Source organism: Rhinichthys klamathensis, unplaced genomic scaffold, assembly GCF_029890125.1.
Source record: "Rhinichthys klamathensis goyatoka isolate OS25496 unplaced genomic scaffold, OSU_Roscu_1.1 h1tg000043l_1, whole genome shotgun sequence".
Classification (NCBI taxonomy): Eukaryota; Metazoa; Chordata; class Actinopteri; order Cypriniformes; family Leuciscidae; genus Rhinichthys; species Rhinichthys klamathensis.
The window spans coordinates 198,586-216,879 of NW_026606590.1; the positions used below are offsets into that span (position 1 = coordinate 198,586).

Here is an 18,294-nt window from a genome sequence, read left to right on the forward strand (position 1 = left end):
TAATGTCTAATTAAATAGTCTACAAATGTATAAAACTGATCAGAGATCAGGTAAAACCCACAGACACTTGTTCAATGGTTCTCAGTGAATCCTCATGATTCCTGGGTTGACAGAGATCATCGCCCCCAGCGACGAACCATTGAAATTCCGAAGTGTTCCAAAACGTTTCGAAACAGTTATGACGTATTGAAGCCTCGTTTACTGAAATCACGTGACTCCGGCAGTTTGATACACGCTCCGAACCATTGATTCGGAACAAACGATTTGTAAAGGCCTCAAAGCTTCATGAAGCAGTGTTTTGAAATTCCCATCACTAAATAGTGGATGTTTTGGCTATTCTGGCCTCCAGTCTTAAGTGTCACAAGATCCTTTAGAAATCATTCTAATATGCTGATTTGCTGCTCAAGAAACATTTCTGATTGTTATCAATGCTTTGCCACTGTCTGCCAGCATTGAGTTTGTGACTGAGATTGAGACTCACTTCCCTGACTATGTTCACCGTGGTCTGGAGATGCACACAAACATCTATCATTAGAGCGAAGCTCTCGGTGACAACAGCCAGCTCAAACTCTCCATTCCAGCTCCGCATGGGCCAATTGAGCACATCAGCGTCACAAGACATCTGGAAATGGATTATATTAATGCAATAAAGGGATTTAAAAGCCCTTCACACAACAAGTAGGGCTGCACAATGATGGTTAAACTGATAATCATGATTATTCTCATTTGAGAAATTTCTTGTTTTATCAGAATTATTGCACTTTCATGTCAACACAAATCAAGAGAACGTCAACTCATATGCAGGGTTTATTTGCCAGAAGTACTGTAACTCACAATTGTGAAAAATAAGTAAGAATTGTGAAATAAGTCACCGTTATGTTTTATCCCTTGGCAAAACAAACTGCGAGGAAAAAAAAGTCTGCACCCTGCTATATAAAATATTGAGGAACCCAGGTTTGCAACTGGAGCTTGGCAAGTAGTTCAGTGAAATGGCTTGGGCAGAAGCTTGGCTTCTTTAGTTCAAATCTAGCACCAATCAGAATGAACAACCTTGCTAAAGCAAAAATGGAACTTTGGTTTAGTAGTGTGGCCCAATAAATAAAACCAAGAACAGTCATGTAAGATCCGACTCGTTGAAAATCAATACCAATTTATTAAATCTAAATTCACATGACCAGGTTAACTTCTCCACTAGACACCACAGTTTGCCCACTAGAGACGGTCTTGATGGGAGTGTCCCTTCCTGTAAAAGAAGTGGTAGAAGCATGAGGAGCATTTAAATACCAAATTCTCACAGTTCCCAAGTCGGTTTACAGCAAGCACTCACTTTTCCTAGTGCAGCTTTGCTCACAGGAGCCAGAAGAGGGATGGCACACTGCTGTACTACAGTGGATGAAGATCTAACAGAGGGGGAAAGGGTTTAGCCATAGAATTCACTATAAAAAGTACTAATATTAAGGGTTGAGGTAAGGCTGCGGAGCATACGGTTTCCTGCAGAGGAGCCAGTGATGATGGATCAACAAATGTGAACATCTTCACAATAAAGCGCTTGTAGTGGGTTGGGAACTGAAGACCAGACGATCCAGCCACTGGAACCAATGTGGTCAGGTAACGATCATCCTGGTAAGGGCATCTGAAAGGCAAAGAGGGAATCAGAAACACCTTACAGCACACTAGATGGATAAAGACTGGCCTTACTCACCCATCAACCAGAAGGTCCCATTGGGGTAGACTGAGTGGACTGGGGGTTGATGTCGCCCAGCAATGTCCCAGCATCAGGACAATGTTGGGGTCGGTCCTCTCCAAAACGTGCACCTCAACATACACAGGCTCCCGCAGGACTTTTGTAACAGGATAATCAGCATCACTGTAGTAGGAAGTGTACGCCTCGTCCCCTGAGGAAGAATAGTGTTTAACCAGAAACCGCTGCAACCTGGAGCTTTAGGCACACACTTGGGTCAAACACTTACCTTCTGCACAGCCTTTGGTGACACACTGACCATTTGCTAGTCTAAGCTCCACCCTGAGGGGTCCAGGAGCAGCTACTGGTGGAGGTGGAGGAACAGTGTTGACCTCCACAACCAGAGCTTCCACAGAAGTACCAGAGTACCTACACTGGAAGAGAAGCCTGGAAAACAAACAGTGAGCTTGTAGCATTTGCCAAGGATTAACAAACGTGCTAAAGCATACGTCACCCACTCAAAATGGCTGTCCCTTGTGATGGAACCAAGTGGTCCGATACCCACTTCATACGAGGAGGTCATTCTGTTTTCATACACCACATATCCACTGTCCTCCTGCAAAGAGTAACACTGTTGGCATCCAGTCCATTCTAAGCCATGCAGAACAAAACCACAAGCAGCTACTCACTGTCATGCTCGTGCCGCACGCAGTGACAGGGAACTGGTATATAGCAAAGAAAGGTGTGGATCCCACAGGACTGCAAGCTGGATCATTTCCACCCAGGAGACGGACTGAATCCAGGCTCAAACGAGGCAGCGTGACATCTCTAGCCACCACTACCACAAACTGACCATCTCTTATACACTGGACAGTCACTGGAACAAGGTACAAGAGCTGGTTATTGATGAGGATCAGTTTAACAAGAAACACCTTTACATTGACTCAACACTCTTACCGGCCTTCCCATAGTAACACTGCTGTCCGTTAAAGCAGCAGTTAATAGCTGCACACTCAGCACCACTGATACCAGGTGGTCCACATTGGATCTGCTCATAATCAGCTACAGCACATTTGTCAAGGGGCTCTGCCTGTGCCACTGGCTGTTTAGGCTTCAACTGCTGAGGAAACTGTTGACTAGCTTGCTGTTGAACTGACTGAGGAAACTGTTGACTAGCTTGCTGTTGAACTGGCTTAGAAAACTGTTGACTAGCTTGCCATTGAGCTGACTGAGGAAACTGTTGACTAGCTTGCTGTTGAACTGACTGAGGAAACTGTTGACTAGCTTGCTGTTGAACTGACTGAGGAAACTGTTGACTAGCTTGCTGTTGAACTGACTGAGGAAACTGTTGACTAGCTTGCTGTTGAACTGGCTTAGAAAACTGTTGACTAGCTTGCCATTGAGCTGACTGAGGAAACTGTTGACTAGCTTGCTGTTGAACTGACTGAGGAAACTGTTGACTAGCTTGCTGTTGAACTGACTGAGGAAACTGTTGACTAGCTTGCTGTTGAACTGGCTTAGAAAACTGTTGACTAGCTTGCCATTGAGCTGACTGAGGATACTGTTGACCAGCTTGCTGTTGAACTGGCTTAGAAAACTGTTGACCAGCTTGCTGTTGAACTGGCTTAGAAAACTGTTGACTAGCTTGCTGTTGAACTGACTGAGGAAACTGTTGACTAGCTTGCTGTTGAACTGTCTGAGGATACTGTTGACCAGCTTGCTGTTGAACTGGCTTAGGATACTGTTGATTAGCTTGCCGTTGAACTGACTGAGGAAACTGCTGAGGAAACTGTTGACCAGCTTGCTGTTGAAACCGCTGGTCAGTTTGCTGGAACATCAGAGCTTGAGGACTTTGGGGCAGATTACTCCACTTTGGAACGGCATGGCAGAAAGCACAGAACCAAACACAAAGTGCCAGAGACTGAACAACACACCAACTTCCTGCCATTGTTCAACAGCTAGTCACACTGTTGAGATGCTGCCCTTTGGTCTTTTTGTACTCTACAGATTTTGGCTAATTAACGATAATCCCTCCCTTTTCATTAACAGTCATGATTCTCCAGACTTGCATGAGTGTGGAGTTTATGCAACTGGGTGTTTCCATTGGTTCTTAAGATTCAACTGTCCTTGTTTTTCCACCCTTTTGGAACATACATAGAATGCACATATTGAGCTTATTTCAGAATAGTTTACTAGTACTATTTCTGCCGTTCAGAATTCAGCCTTTGTTTTATGCTTCATCCTGTGAATATAATAGTGGTAGTGGTGGGCAGATCGAGGCTTCGTAAAACACTGAAAAAGTTGAAGCAAATGTGCCGTATTTTGTCGAGGCTTCGAAACAATCCGACACCTGTCTCCATGGTGACCCCTAGTGGTCAGAACAGTGTAAATGCAACAAAAACCCAGGCCAAACATGCATTTAAAACCCCTTTTACAAATCTATTGCAAATGTTTTATTGAAAGTAAAATCTTTCAAATGTAATTATCTAATCATCTAACAAGATTATCAAGTGTATATATGTTCTTTTATCAATTGTCAGGGTTTGTTTTGTTAGTTCTATGAATGGCTCAGCTAAACAGGCCAATAAGACTATTAACTACCATTATTCATTTGAATTATAATGTCTAATTAAATAGTCTACAAATGTATAAAACTGATCAGAGATCAGGTAAAACCCACAGACACTTGTTCAATGGTTCTCAGTGAATCCTCATGATTCCTGGGTTGACAGAGATCATCGCCCCCAGCGACGAACCATTGAAATTCCGAAGTGTTCCAAAACGTTTCGAAACAGTTATGACGTATTGAAGCCTCGTTTACTGAAATCACGTGACTCCGGCAGTTTGATACACGCTCCGAACCATTGATTCGGAACAAACGATTTGTAAAGGCCTCAAAGCTTCATGAGGCAGTGTTTTGAAATTCCCATCACTAAATAGTGGATGTTTTGGCTATTCTGGCCTCCAGTCTTAAGTGTCACAAGATCCTTTAGAAATCATTCTAATATGCTGATTTGCTGCTCAAGAAACATTTCTGATTGTTATCAATGCTTTGCCACTGTCTGCCAGCATTGAGTTTGTGACTGAGACTCACTTCCCTGACTATGTTCACCGTGGTCTGGAGATGCACACAAACATCTATCATTAGAGCGAAGCTCTCGGTGACAACAGCCAGCTCAAACTATCCATTCCAGCTCCGCATGGGCCAATTGAGCTCATCAGCGTCACAAGACATCTGGAAATGGATTATATTAATGCAATAAAGGGATTTAAAAGCCCTTCACACAACAAGTAGGGCTGCACAATGATGGTTAAACTGATATTCATGATTATTCTCATTTGAGAAATTTCTTGTTTTATCAGAATTATTGCACTTTCATGTCAACACAAATCAAGAGAACGTCAACTCATAGGCAGGGTTTATTTGCCAGAAGTACTGTAACTCACAATTGTGAAAAATAAGTAAGAATTGTGAAATAAGTCACAGTTACCGTTATGTTTTATCCCTTGGCAAAACAAACTGCGAGGAAAAAAAAAGTCTGCACCCTGCTATATAAAATATTGAGGAACCCAGGTTTGCAACTGGAGCTTGGCAAGTAGTTCAGTGAAATGGCTTGGGCAGAAGCTTGGCTTCTTTAGTTCAAATCTAGCACCAATCAGAATGAACAACCTTGCTAAAGCAAAAATGGAACTTTGGTTTAGTAGTGTGGCCCAATAAATAAAACCAAGAACAGTCATGTAAGATCCGACTCGTTGAAAATCAATACCAATTTATTAAATCTAAATTCACATGACCAGGTTAACTTCTCCACTAGACACCACAGTTTGCCCACTAGAGACGGTCTTGATGGGAGTGTCCCTTCCTGTAAAAGTGGTAGAAGCATGAGGAGCATTTAAATACCAAATTCTCACAGTTCCCAAGTCGGTTTACAGCAAGCACTCACTTTTCCTAGTGCAGCTTTGCTCACAGGAGCCAGAAGAGGGATGGCACACTGCTGTACTACAGTGGATGAAGATCTAACAGAGGGGGAAAGGGTTTAGCCATAGAATTCACTATAAAAAGTACTAATATTAAGGGTTGAGGTAAGGCTGCGGAGCATACGGTTTCCTGCAGAGGAGCCAGTGATGATGGATCAACAAATGTGAACATCTTCACAATAAAGCGCTTGTAGTGGGTTGGGAACTGAAGACCAGACGATCCAGCCACTGGAACCAATGTGGTCAGGTAACGATCATCCTGGTAAGGGCATCTGAAAGGCAAAGAGGGAATCAGAAACACCTTACAGCACACTAGATGGATAAAGACTGGCCTTACTCACCCATCAACCAGAAGGTCCCATTGGGGTAGACTGAGTGGACTGGGGGTTGATGTCGCCCAGCAATGTCCCAGCATCAGGACAATGTTGGGGTCGGTCCTCTCCAAAACGTGCACCTCAACATACACAGGCTCCCGCAGGACTTTTGTAACAGGATAATCAGCATCACTGTAGTAGGAAGTGTACGCCTCGTCCCCTGAGGAAGAATAGTGTTTAACCAGAAACCACTGCAACCTGGAGCTTTAGAAAGGCTTTAGGCACACACTTGGGTCAAACACTTACCTTCTGCACAGCCTTTGGTGACACACTGACCATTTGCTAGTCTAAGCTCCACCCTGAGGGGTCCAGGAGCAGCTACTGGTGGAGGTGGAGGAACAGTGTTGACCTCCACAACCAGAGCTTCCACAGAAGTACCAGAGTACCTACACTGGAAGAGAAGCCTGGAAAACAAACAGTGAGCTTGTAGCATTTGCCAAGGATTAACAAACGTGCTAAAGCATACGTCACCCACTCAAAATGGCTGTCCCTTGTGATGGAACCAAGTGGTCCGATACCCACTTCATACGAGGAGGTCATTCTGTTTTCATACACCACATATCCACTGTCCTCCTGCAAAGAGTAACACTGTTGGCATCCAGTCCATTCTAAGCCATGCAGAACAAAACCACAAGCAGCTACTCACTGTCATGCTCGTGCCGCACGCAGTGACAGGGAACTGGTATATAGCAAAGAAAGGTGTGGATCCCACAGGACTGCAAGCTGGATCATTTCCACCCAGGAGACGGACTGAATCCAGGCTCAAACGAGGCAGCGTGACATCTCTAGCCACCACTACCACAAACTGACCATCTCTTATACACTGGACAGTCACTGGAACAAGGTACAAGAGCTGGTTATTGATGAGGATCAGTTTAACAAGAAACACCTTTACATTGACTCAACACTCTTACCGGCCTTCCCATAGTAACACTGCTGTCCGTTAAAGCAGCAGTTAATAGCTGCACACTCAGCACCACTGATACCAGGTGGTCCACATTGGATCTGCTCATAATCAGCTACAGCACATTTGTCAAGGGGCTCTGCCTGTGCCACTGGCTGTTTAGGCTTCAACTGCTGAGGAAACTGTTGACTAGCTTGCTGTTGAACTGACTGAGGAAACTGTTGACTAGCTTGCTGTTGAACTGGCTTAGAAAACTGTTGACTAGCTTGCCATTGAGCTGACTGAGGATACTGTTGACCAGCTTGCTGTTGAACTGGCTTAGAAAACTGTTGACTAGCTTGCTGTTGAACTGGCTTAGAAAACTGTTGACTAGCTTGCTGTTGAACTGGCTGAGGAAACTGTTGACTAGCTTGCTGTTGAACTGTCTGAGGATACTGTTGACCAGCTTGCTGTTGAACGGACTGAGGAAACTGCTGACTAGCTTGCTGTTGAACTGGCTTAGAAAACTGTTGACTAGCTTGCTGTTGAACTGGCTTAGGATACTGTTGATTAGCTTGCCGTTGAACTGACTGAGGAAACTGCTGAGGAAACTGTTGACCAGCTTGCTGTTGAAACCGCTGGTCAGTTTGCTGGAACATCAGAGCTTGAGGACTTTGGGGCAGATTACTCCACTTTGGAACGGCATGGCAGAAAGCACAGAACCAAACACAAAGTGCCAGAGACTGAACAACACACCAACTTCCTACCATTGTTCAACAGCTAGTCACACTGTTGAGATGCTGCCCTTTGGTCTTTTTGTACTCTACAGATTTTGGCTAATTAACGATAATCCCTCCCTTTTCATTAACAGTCATGATTCTCCAGACTTGCATGAGTGTGGAGTTTATGCAACTGGGTGTTTCCATTGGTTCTTAAGGTTCAACTGTCCTTGTTTTTCCACCCTTTTGGAACATACATAGAATGCACATATTGAGCTTATTTCAGAATAGTTTACTAGTACTATTTCTGCCGTTCAGAATTCAGCCTTTGTTTTATGCTTCATCCTGTGAATATAATAGTGGTAGTGGTGGGCAGATCGAGGCTTCGTAAAACACTGAAAAAGTTGAAGCAAATGTGCCGTATTTTGTCGAGGCTTCGAAACAATCCGACACCTGTCTCCATGGTGACCCCTAGTGGTCAGAACAGTGTAAATGCAACAAAAACCCAGGCCAAACATGCATTTAAAACCCCTTTTACAAAGCTATTGCAAATGTTTTATTGAAAGTAAAATCTTTCAAATGTAATTATCTAATCATCTAACAAGATTATCAAGTGTATATATGTTCTTTTATCAATTGTCAGGGTTTGTTTTGTTAGTTCTATGAATGGCTCAGCTAAACAGGCCAATAAGACTATTAACTACCATTATTCATTTGAATTATAATGTCTAATTAAATAGTCTACAAATGTATAAAACTGATCAGAGATCAGGTAAAACCCACAGACACTTGTTCAATGGTTCTCAGTGAATCCTCATGATTCCTGGGTTGACAGAGATCATCGCCCCCAGCGACGAACCATTGAAATTCCGAAGTGTTCCAAAACGTTTCGAAACAGTTATGACGTATTGAAGCCTCGTTTACTGAAATCACGTGACTCCGGCAGTTTGATACACGCTCCGAACCATTGATTCGGAACAAACGATTTGTAAAGGCCTCAAAGCTTCATGAAGCAGTGTTTTGAAATTCCCATCACTAAATAGTGGATGTTTTGGCTATTCTGGCCTCCAGTCTTAAGTGTCACAAGATCCTTTAGAAATCATTCTAATATGCTGATTTGCTGCTCAAGAAACATTTCTGATTGTTATCAATGCTTTGCCACTGTCTGCCAGCATTGAGTTTGTGACTGAGACTCACTTCCCTGACTATGTTCACCGTGGTCTGGAGATGCACACAAACATCTATCATTAGAGCGAAGCTCTCGGTGACAACAGCCAGCTCAAACTCTCCATTCCAGCTCCGCATGGGCCAATTGAGCTCATCAGCGTCACAAGACATCTGGAAATGGATTATATTAATGCAATAAAGGGATTTAAAAGCCCTTCACACAACAAGTAGGGCTGCACAATGATGGTTAAACTGATAATCATGATTATTCTCATTTGAGAAATTTCTTGTTTTATCAGAATTATTGCACTTTCATGTCAACTCATATGCAGGGTTTATTTGCCAGAAGTACTGTAGCTCACAATTGTGAAAAATAAGTAAGAATTGTGAAATAAGTCACAGTTACCGTTATGTTTTATCCCTTGGCAAAACAAACTGCGAGGAAAAAAAAGTCTGCACCCTGCTATATAAAATATTGAGGAACCCAGGTTTGCAACTGGAGCTTGGCAAGTAGTTCAGTGAAATGGCTTGGGCAGAAGCTTGGCTTCTTTAGTTCAAATCTAGCACCAATCAGAATGAACAACCTTGCTAAAGCAAAAATGGAACTTTGGTTTAGTAGTGTGGCCCAATAAATAAAACCAAGAACAGTCATGTAAGATCCGACTCGTTGAAAATCAATACCAATTTATTAAATCTAAATTCACATGACCAGGTTAACTTCTCCACTAGACACCACAGTTTGCCCACTAGAGACGGTCTTGATGGGAGTGTCCCTTCCTGTAAAAGAAGTGGTAGAAGCATGAGGAGCATTTAAATACCAAATTCTCACAGTTCCCAAGTCGGTTTACAGCAAGCACTCACTTTTCCTAGTGCAGCTTTGCTCACAGGAGCCAGAAGAGGGATGGCACACTGCTGTACTACAGTGGATGAAGATCTAACAGAGGGGGAAAGGGTTTAGCCATAGAATTCACTATAAAAAGTACTAATATTAAGGGTTGAGGTAAGGCTGCGGAGCATACGGTTTCCTGCAGAGGAGCCAGTGATGATGGATCAACAAATGTGAACATCTTCACAATAAAGCGCTTGTAGTGGGTTGGGAACTGAAGACCAGACGATCCAGCCACTGGAACCAATGTGGTCAGGTAACGATCATCCTGGTAAGGGCATCTGAAAGGCAAAGAGGGAATCAGAAACACCTTACAGCACACTAGATGGATAAAGACTGGCCTTACTCACCCATCAACCAGAAGGTCCCATTGGGGTAGACTGAGTGGACTGGGGGTTGATGTCGCCCAGCAATGTCCCAGCATCAGGACAATGTTGGGGTCGGTCCTCTCCAAAACGTGCACCTCAACATACACAGGCTCCCGCAGGACTTTTGTAACAGGATAATCAGCATCACTGTAGTAGGAAGTGTACGCCTCGTCCCCTGAGGAAGAATAGTGTTTAACCAGAAACCGCTGCAACCTGGAGCTTTAGAAAGGCTTTAGGCACACACTTGGGTCAAACACTTACCTTCTGCACAGCCTTTGGTGACACACTGACCATTTGCTAGTCTAAGCTCCACCCTGAGGGGTCCAGGAGCAGCTACTGGTGGAGGTGGAGGAACAGTGTTGACCTCCACAACCAGAGCTTCCACAGAAGTACCAGAGTACCTACACTGGAAGAGAAGCCTGGAAAACAAACAGTGAGCTTGTAGCATTTGCCAAGGATTAACAAACGTGCTAAAGCATACGTCACCCACTCAAAATGGCTGTCCCTTGTGATGGAACCAAGTGGTCCGATACCCACTTCATACGAGGAGGTCATTCTGTTTTCATACACCACATATCCACTGTCCTCCTGCAAAGAGTAACACTGTTGGCATCCAGTCCATTCTAAGCCATGCAGAAAAAAACCACAAGCCGCTACTCACTGTCATGCTCGTGCCGCACGCAGTGACAGGGAACTGGTATATAGCAAAGAAAGGTGTGGATCCCACAGGACTGCAAGCTGGATCATTTCCACCCAGGAGACGGACTGAATCCAGGCTCAAACGAGGCAGCGTGACATCTCTAGCCACCACTACCACAAACTGACCATCTCTTATACACTGGACAGTCACTGGAACAAGGTACAAGAGCTGGTTATTGATGAGGATCAGTTTAACAAGAAACACCTTTACATTGACTCAACACTCTTACCGGCCTTCCCATAGTAACACTGCTGTCCGTTAAAGCAGCAGTTAATAGCTGCACACTCAGCACCACTGATACCAGGTGGTCCACATTGGATCTGCTCATAATCAGCTACAGCACATTTGTCAAGGGGCCCTGCCTGTGCCACTGGCTGTTTAGGCTTCAACTGCTGAGGAAACTGTTGACTAGCTTGCTGTTGAACTGACTGATGAAACTGTTGACTAGCTTGCTGTTGAACTGGCTTAGAAAACTGTTGACTAGCTTGCCATTGAGCTGACTGAGGATACTGTTGACCAGCTTGCTGTTGAACTGGCTTAGAAAACTGTTGACTAGCTTGCTGTTGAACTGGCTTAGAAAACTGTTGACTAGCTTGCTGTTGAACTGACTGAGGAAACTGTTGACTAGCTTGCTGTTGAACTGTCTGAGGATACTGTTGACCAGCTTGCTGTTGAACGGACTGAGGAAACTGCTGACTAGCTTGCTGTTGAACTGGCTTAGAAAACTGTTGACTAGCTTGCTGTTGAACTGGCTTAGGATACTGTTGATTAGCTTGCCGTTGAACTGACTGAGGAAACTGCTGAGGAAACTGTTGACCAGCTTGCTGTTGAAACCGCTGGTCAGTTTGCTGGAACATCAGAGCTTGAGGACTTTGGGGCAGATTACTCCACTTTGGAACGGCATGGCAGAAAGCACAGAACCAAACACAAAGTGCCAGAGACTGAACAACACACCAACTTCCTGCCATTGTTCAACAGCTAGTCACACTGTTGAGATGCTGCCCTTTGGTCTTTTTGTACTCTACAGATTTTGGCTAATTAACGATAATCCCTCCCTTTTCATTAACAGTCATGATTCTCCAGACTTGCATGAGTGTGGAGTTTATGCAACTGGGTGTTTCCATTGGTTCTTAAGGTTCAACTGTCCTTGTTTTTCCACCCTTTTGGAACATACATAGAATGCACATATTGAGCTTATTTCAGAATAGTTTACTAGTACTATTTCTGCCGTTCAGAATTCAGCCTTTGTTTTATGCTTCATCCTGTGAATATAATAGTGGTAGTGGTGGGCAGATCGAGGCTTCGTAAAACACTGAAAAAAAGTTGAAGCAAATGTGCCGTATTTTGTCGAGGCTTCGAAACAATCCGACACCTGTCTCCATGGTGACCCCTAGTGGTCAGAACAGTGTAAATGCAACAAAAACCCAGGCCAAACATGCATTTGAAACCCCTTTTACAAATCTATTGCAAATGTTTTATTGAAAGTAAAATCTTTCAAATGTAATTATCTAATCATCTAACAAGATTATCAAGTGTATATATGTTCTTTTATCAATTGTCAGGGTTTGTTTTGTTAGTTCTATGAATGGCTCAGCTAAACAGGCCAATAAGACTATTAACTACCATTATTCATTTGAATTATAATGTCTAATTAAATAGTCTACAAATGTATAAAACTGATCAGAGATCAGGTAAAACCCACAGACACTTGTTCAATGGTTCTCAGTGAATCCTCATGATTCCTGGGTTGACAGAGATCATCGCCCCCAGCGACGAACCATTGAAATTCCGAAGTGTTCCAAAACGTTTCGAAACAGTTATGACGTATTGAAGCCTCGTTTACTGAAATCACGTGACTCCGGCAGTTTGATACACGCTCCGAACCATTGATTCGGAACAAACGATTTGTAAAGGCCTCAAAGCTTCATGAAGCAGTGTTTTGAAATTCCCATCACTAAATAGTGGATGTTTTGGCTATTCTGGCCTCCAGTCTTAAGTGTCACAAGATCCTTTAGAAATCATTCTAATATGCTGATTTGCTGCTCAAGAAACATTTCTGATTGTTATCAATGCTTTGCCACTGTCTGCCAGCATTGAGTTTGTGACTGAGATTGAGACTCACTTCCCTGACTATGTTCACCGTGGTCTGGAGATGCACACAAACATCTATCATTAGAGCGAAGCTCTCGGTGACAACAGCCAGCTCAAACTCTCCATTCCAGCTCCGCATGGGCCAATTGAGCACATCAGCGTCACAAGACATCTGGAAATGGATTATATTAATGCAATAAAGGGATTTAAAAGCCCTTCACACAACAAGTAGGGCTGCACAATGATGGTTAAACTGATAATCATGATTATTCTCATTTGAGAAATTTCTTGTTTTATCAGAATTATTGCACTTTCATGTCAACACAAATCAAGAGAACGTCAACTCATATGCAGGGTTTATTTGCCAGAAGTACTGTAACTCACAATTGTGAAAAATAAGTAAGAATTGTGAAATAAGTCACCGTTATGTTTTATCCCTTGGCAAAACAAACTGCGAGGAAAAAAAAGTCTGCACCCTGCTATATAAAATATTGAGGAACCCAGGTTTGCAACTGGAGCTTGGCAAGTAGTTCAGTGAAATGGCTTGGGCAGAAGCTTGGCTTCTTTAGTTCAAATCTAGCACCAATCAGAATGAACAACCTTGCTAAAGCAAAAATGGAACTTTGGTTTAGTAGTGTGGCCCAATAAATAAAACCAAGAACAGTCATGTAAGATCCGACTCGTTGAAAATCAATACCAATTTATTAAATCTAAATTCACATGACCAGGTTAACTTCTCCACTAGACACCACAGTTTGCCCACTAGAGACGGTCTTGATGGGAGTGTCCCTTCCTGTAAAAGAAGTGGTAGAAGCATGAGGAGCATTTAAATACCAAATTCTCACAGTTCCCAAGTCGGTTTACAGCAAGCACTCACTTTTCCTAGTGCAGCTTTGCTCACAGGAGCCAGAAGAGGGATGGCACACTGCTGTACTACAGTGGATGAAGATCTAACAGAGGGGGAAAGGGTTTAGCCATAGAATTCACTATAAAAAGTACTAATATTAAGGGTTGAGGTAAGGCTGCGGAGCATACGGTTTCCTGCAGAGGAGCCAGTGATGATGGATCAACAAATGTGAACATCTTCACAATAAAGCGCTTGTAGTGGGTTGGGAACTGAAGACCAGACGATCCAGCCACTGGAACCAATGTGGTCAGGTAACGATCATCCTGGTAAGGGCATCTGAAAGGCAAAGAGGGAATCAGAAACACCTTACAGCACACTAGATGGATAAAGACTGGCCTTACTCACCCATCAACCAGAAGGTCCCATTGGGGTAGACTGAGTGGACTGGGGGTTGATGTCGCCCAGCAATGTCCCAGCATCAGGACAATGTTGGGGTCGGTCCTCTCCAAAACGTGCACCTCAACATACACAGGCTCCCGCAGGACTTTTGTAACAGGATAATCAGCATCACTGTAGTAGGAAGTGTACGCCTCGTCCCCTGAGGAAGAATAGTGTTTAACCAGAAACCGCTGCAACCTGGAGCTTTAGGCACACACTTGGGTCAAACACTTACCTTCTGCACAGCCTTTGGTGACACACTGACCATTTGCTAGTCTAAGCTCCACCCTGAGGGGTCCAGGAGCAGCTACTGGTGGAGGTGGAGGAACAGTGTTGACCTCCACAACCAGAGCTTCCACAGAAGTACCAGAGTACCTACACTGGAAGAGAAGCCTGGAAAACAAACAGTGAGCTTGTAGCATTTGCCAAGGATTAACAAACGTGCTAAAGCATACGTCACCCACTCAAAATGGCTGTCCCTTGTGATGGAACCAAGTGGTCCGATACCCACTTCATACGAGGAGGTCATTCTGTTTTCATACACCACATATCCACTGTCCTCCTGCAAAGAGTAACACTGTTGGCATCCAGTCCATTCTAAGCCATGCAGAACAAAACCACAAGCAGCTACTCACTGTCATGCTCGTGCCGCACGCAGTGACAGGGAACTGGTATATAGCAAAGAAAGGTGTGGATCCCACAGGACTGCAAGCTGGATCATTTCCACCCAGGAGACGGACTGAATCCAGGCTCAAACGAGGCAGCGTGACATCTCTAGCCACCACTACCACAAACTGACCATCTCTTATACACTGGACAGTCACTGGAACAAGGTACAAGAGCTGGTTATTGATGAGGATCAGTTTAACAAGAAACACCTTTACATTGACTCAACACTCTTACCGGCCTTCCCATAGTAACACTGCTGTCCGTTAAAGCAGCAGTTAATAGCTGCACACTCAGCACCACTGATACCAGGTGGTCCACATTGGATCTGCTCATAATCAGCTACAGCACATTTGTCAAGGGGCTCTGCCTGTGCCACTGGCTGTTTAGGCTTCAACTGCTGAGGAAACTGTTGACTAGCTTGCTGTTGAACTGACTGAGGAAACTGTTGACTAGCTTGCTGTTGAACTGGCTTAGAAAACTGTTGACTAGCTTGCCATTGAGCTGACTGAGGAAACTGTTGACTAGCTTGCTGTTGAACTGACTGAGGAAACTGTTGACTAGCTTGCTGTTGAACTGACTGAGGAAACTGTTGACTAGCTTGCTGTTGAACTGACTGAGGAAACTGTTGACTAGCTTGCTGTTGAACTGGCTTAGAAAACTGTTGACTAGCTTGCCATTGAGCTGACTGAGGAAACTGTTGACTAGCTTGCTGTTGAACTGACTGAGGAAACTGTTGACTAGCTTGCTGTTGAACTGACTGAGGAAACTGTTGACTAGCTTGCTGTTGAACTGGCTTAGAAAACTGTTGACTAGCTTGCCATTGAGCTGACTGAGGATACTGTTGACCAGCTTGCTGTTGAACTGGCTTAGAAAACTGTTGACCAGCTTGCTGTTGAACTGGCTTAGAAAACTGTTGACTAGCTTGCTGTTGAACTGACTGAGGAAACTGTTGACTAGCTTGCTGTTGAACTGTCTGAGGATACTGTTGACCAGCTTGCTGTTGAACTGGCTTAGGATACTGTTGATTAGCTTGCCGTTGAACTGACTGAGGAAACTGCTGAGGAAACTGTTGACCAGCTTGCTGTTGAAACCGCTGGTCAGTTTGCTGGAACATCAGAGCTTGAGGACTTTGGGGCAGATTACTCCACTTTGGAACGGCATGGCAGAAAGCACAGAACCAAACACAAAGTGCCAGAGACTGAACAACACACCAACTTCCTGCCATTGTTCAACAGCTAGTCACACTGTTGAGATGCTGCCCTTTGGTCTTTTTGTACTCTACAGATTTTGGCTAATTAACGATAATCCCTCCCTTTTCATTAACAGTCATGATTCTCCAGACTTGCATGAGTGTGGAGTTTATGCAACTGGGTGTTTCCATTGGTTCTTAAGATTCAACTGTCCTTGTTTTTCCACCCTTTTGGAACATACATAGAATGCACATATTGAGCTTATTTCAGAATAGTTTACTAGTACTATTTCTGCCGTTCAGAATTCAGCCTTTGTTTTATGCTTCATCCTGTGAATATAATAGTGGTAGTGGTGGGCAGATCGAGGCTTCGTAAAACACTGAAAAAGTTGAAGCAAATGTGCCGTATTTTGTCGAGGCTTCGAAACAATCCGACACCTGTCTCCATGGTGACCCCTAGTGGTCAGAACAGTGTAAATGCAACAAAAACCCAGGCCAAACATGCATTTAAAACCCCTTTTACAAATCTATTGCAAATGTTTTATTGAAAGTAAAATCTTTCAAATGTAATTATCTAATCATCTAACAAGATTATCAAGTGTATATATGTTCTTTTATCAATTGTCAGGGTTTGTTTTGTTAGTTCTATGAATGGCTCAGCTAAACAGGCCAATAAGACTATTAACTACCATTATTCATTTGAATTATAATGTCTAATTAAATAGTCTACAAATGTATAAAACTGATCAGAGATCAGGTAAAACCCACAGACACTTGTTCAATGGTTCTCAGTGAATCCTCATGATTCCTGGGTTGACAGAGATCATCGCCCCCAGCGACGAACCATTGAAATTCCGAAGTGTTCCAAAACGTTTCGAAACAGTTATGACGTATTGAAGCCTCGTTTACTGAAATCACGTGACTCCGGCAGTTTGATACACGCTCCGAACCATTGATTCGGAACAAACGATTTGTAAAGGCCTCAAAGCTTCATGAGGCAGTGTTTTGAAATTCCCATCACTAAATAGTGGATGTTTTGGCTATTCTGGCCTCCAGTCTTAAGTGTCACAAGATCCTTTAGAAATCATTCTAATATGCTGATTTGCTGCTCAAGAAACATTTCTGATTGTTATCAATGCTTTGCCACTGTCTGCCAGCATTGAGTTTGTGACTGAGACTCACTTCCCTGACTATGTTCACCGTGGTCTGGAGATGCACACAAACATCTATCATTAGAGCGAAGCTCTCGGTGACAACAGCCAGCTCAAACTATCCATTCCAGCTCCGCATGGGCCAATTGAGCTCATCAGCGTCACAAGACATCTGGAAATGGATTATATTAATGCAATAAAGGGATTTAAAAGCCCTTCACACAACAAGTAGGGCTGCACAATGATGGTTAAACTGATATTCATGATTATTCTCATTTGAGAAATTTCTTGTTTTATCAGAATTATTGCACTTTCATGTCAACACAAATCAAGAGAACGTCAACTCATAGGCAGGGTTTATTTGCCAGAAGTACTGTAACTCACAATTGTGAAAAATAAGTAAGAATTGTGAAATAAGTCACAGTTACCGTTATGTTTTATCCCTTGGCAAAACAAACTGCGAGGAAAAAAAAAGTCTGCACCCTGCTATATAAAATATTGAGGAACCCAGGTTTGCAACTGGAGCTTGGCAAGTAGTTCAGTGAAATGGCTTGGGCAGAAGCTTGGCTTCTTTAGTTCAAATCTAGCACCAATCAGAATGAACAACCTTGCTAAAGCAAAAATGGAACTTTGGTTTAGTAGTGTGGCCCAATAAATAAAACCAAGAACAGTCATGTAAGATCCGACTCGTTGAAAATCAATACCAATTTATTAAATCTAAATTCACATGACCAGGTTAACTTCTCCACTAGACACCACAGTTTGCCCACTAGAGACGGTCTTGATGGGAGTGTCCCTTCCTGTAAAAGTGGTAGAAGCATGAGGAGCATTTAAATACCAAATTCTCACAGTTCCCAAGTCGGTTTACAGCAAGCACTCACTTTTCCTAGTGCAGCTTTGCTCACAGGAGCCAGAAGAGGGATGGCACACTGCTGTACTACAGTGGATGAAGATCTAACAGAGGGGGAAAGGGTTTAGCCATAGAATTCACTATAAAAAGTACTAATATTAAGGGTTGAGGTAAGGCTGCGGAGCATACGGTTTCCTGCAGAGGAGCCAGTGATGATGGATCAACAAATGTGAACATCTTCACAATAAAGCGCTTGTAGTGGGTTGGGAACTGAAGACCAGACGATCCAGCCACTGGAACCAA

The 18,294-nt window shown here is 43.4% G+C and overlaps 4 protein-coding genes across 4 annotated transcripts in view; 1 reads left to right on the plus strand and 3 right to left on the minus strand.

The window, feature by feature from the left end:
• The window catches only part of apobb.2 (apolipoprotein Bb, tandem duplicate 2), a 59,932-nt gene that overhangs the window by 19,715 nt on the left and 21,923 nt on the right, over nucleotides 1-18,294 (plus strand).
• On the minus strand, nucleotides 1,684-3,632 carry LOC130082335 (mediator of RNA polymerase II transcription subunit 29-like). The gene is given in 6 exon segments (XM_056247191.1): nucleotides 1,684-1,895; nucleotides 1,971-1,997; nucleotides 1,999-2,128; nucleotides 2,200-2,297; nucleotides 2,371-2,558; nucleotides 2,639-3,632. Coding segments are annotated over 6 exon segments (1,554 nt in total). The 5' UTR covers nucleotides 3,630-3,632; the 3' UTR covers nucleotides 1,684-1,775.
• LOC130082336 (zona pellucida sperm-binding protein 4-like) lies at nucleotides 5,574-7,686 on the minus strand. The gene is made up of 7 exons (XM_056247193.1): nucleotides 6,948-7,686; nucleotides 6,680-6,867; nucleotides 6,509-6,606; nucleotides 6,280-6,437; nucleotides 6,001-6,193; nucleotides 5,784-5,931; nucleotides 5,574-5,698 (listed from the first exon to the last, which is right to left on the minus strand). The coding sequence occupies exons 1-7, from the start codon at nucleotides 7,684-7,686 to the stop codon at nucleotides 5,609-5,611; spliced, it is 1,614 nt and encodes a 537-aa protein (XP_056103168.1). The 3' UTR covers nucleotides 5,574-5,608.
• On the minus strand, nucleotides 14,081-16,029 carry LOC130082334 (mediator of RNA polymerase II transcription subunit 29-like). Its single transcript, XM_056247190.1, is given in 6 exon segments — nucleotides 14,081-14,292; nucleotides 14,368-14,394; nucleotides 14,396-14,525; nucleotides 14,597-14,694; nucleotides 14,768-14,955; nucleotides 15,036-16,029. Coding segments are annotated over 6 exon segments (1,554 nt in total). The 5' UTR covers nucleotides 16,027-16,029; the 3' UTR covers nucleotides 14,081-14,172.

Excerpts from the sequence above, each read along its gene's own strand:
- LOC130082336 (XM_056247193.1), bottom strand. The coding sequence starts at position 7,686 with ATGGTAGGAAGTTGGTGTGTTGTTCAGTCTCTGGCACTTTGTGTTTGG. Across the intron at positions 6,868-6,947 it reads GTGTTACTATGGGAAGGCCG|TGACTGTCCAGTGTATAAGA; the intron begins GTAAGAGTGTTG and ends ACCTTGTTCCAG. Across the intron at positions 6,607-6,679 it reads CGTGCGGCACGAGCATGACA|GAGGACAGTGGATATGTGGT; the intron begins GTGAGTAGCTGC and ends TACTCTTTGCAG.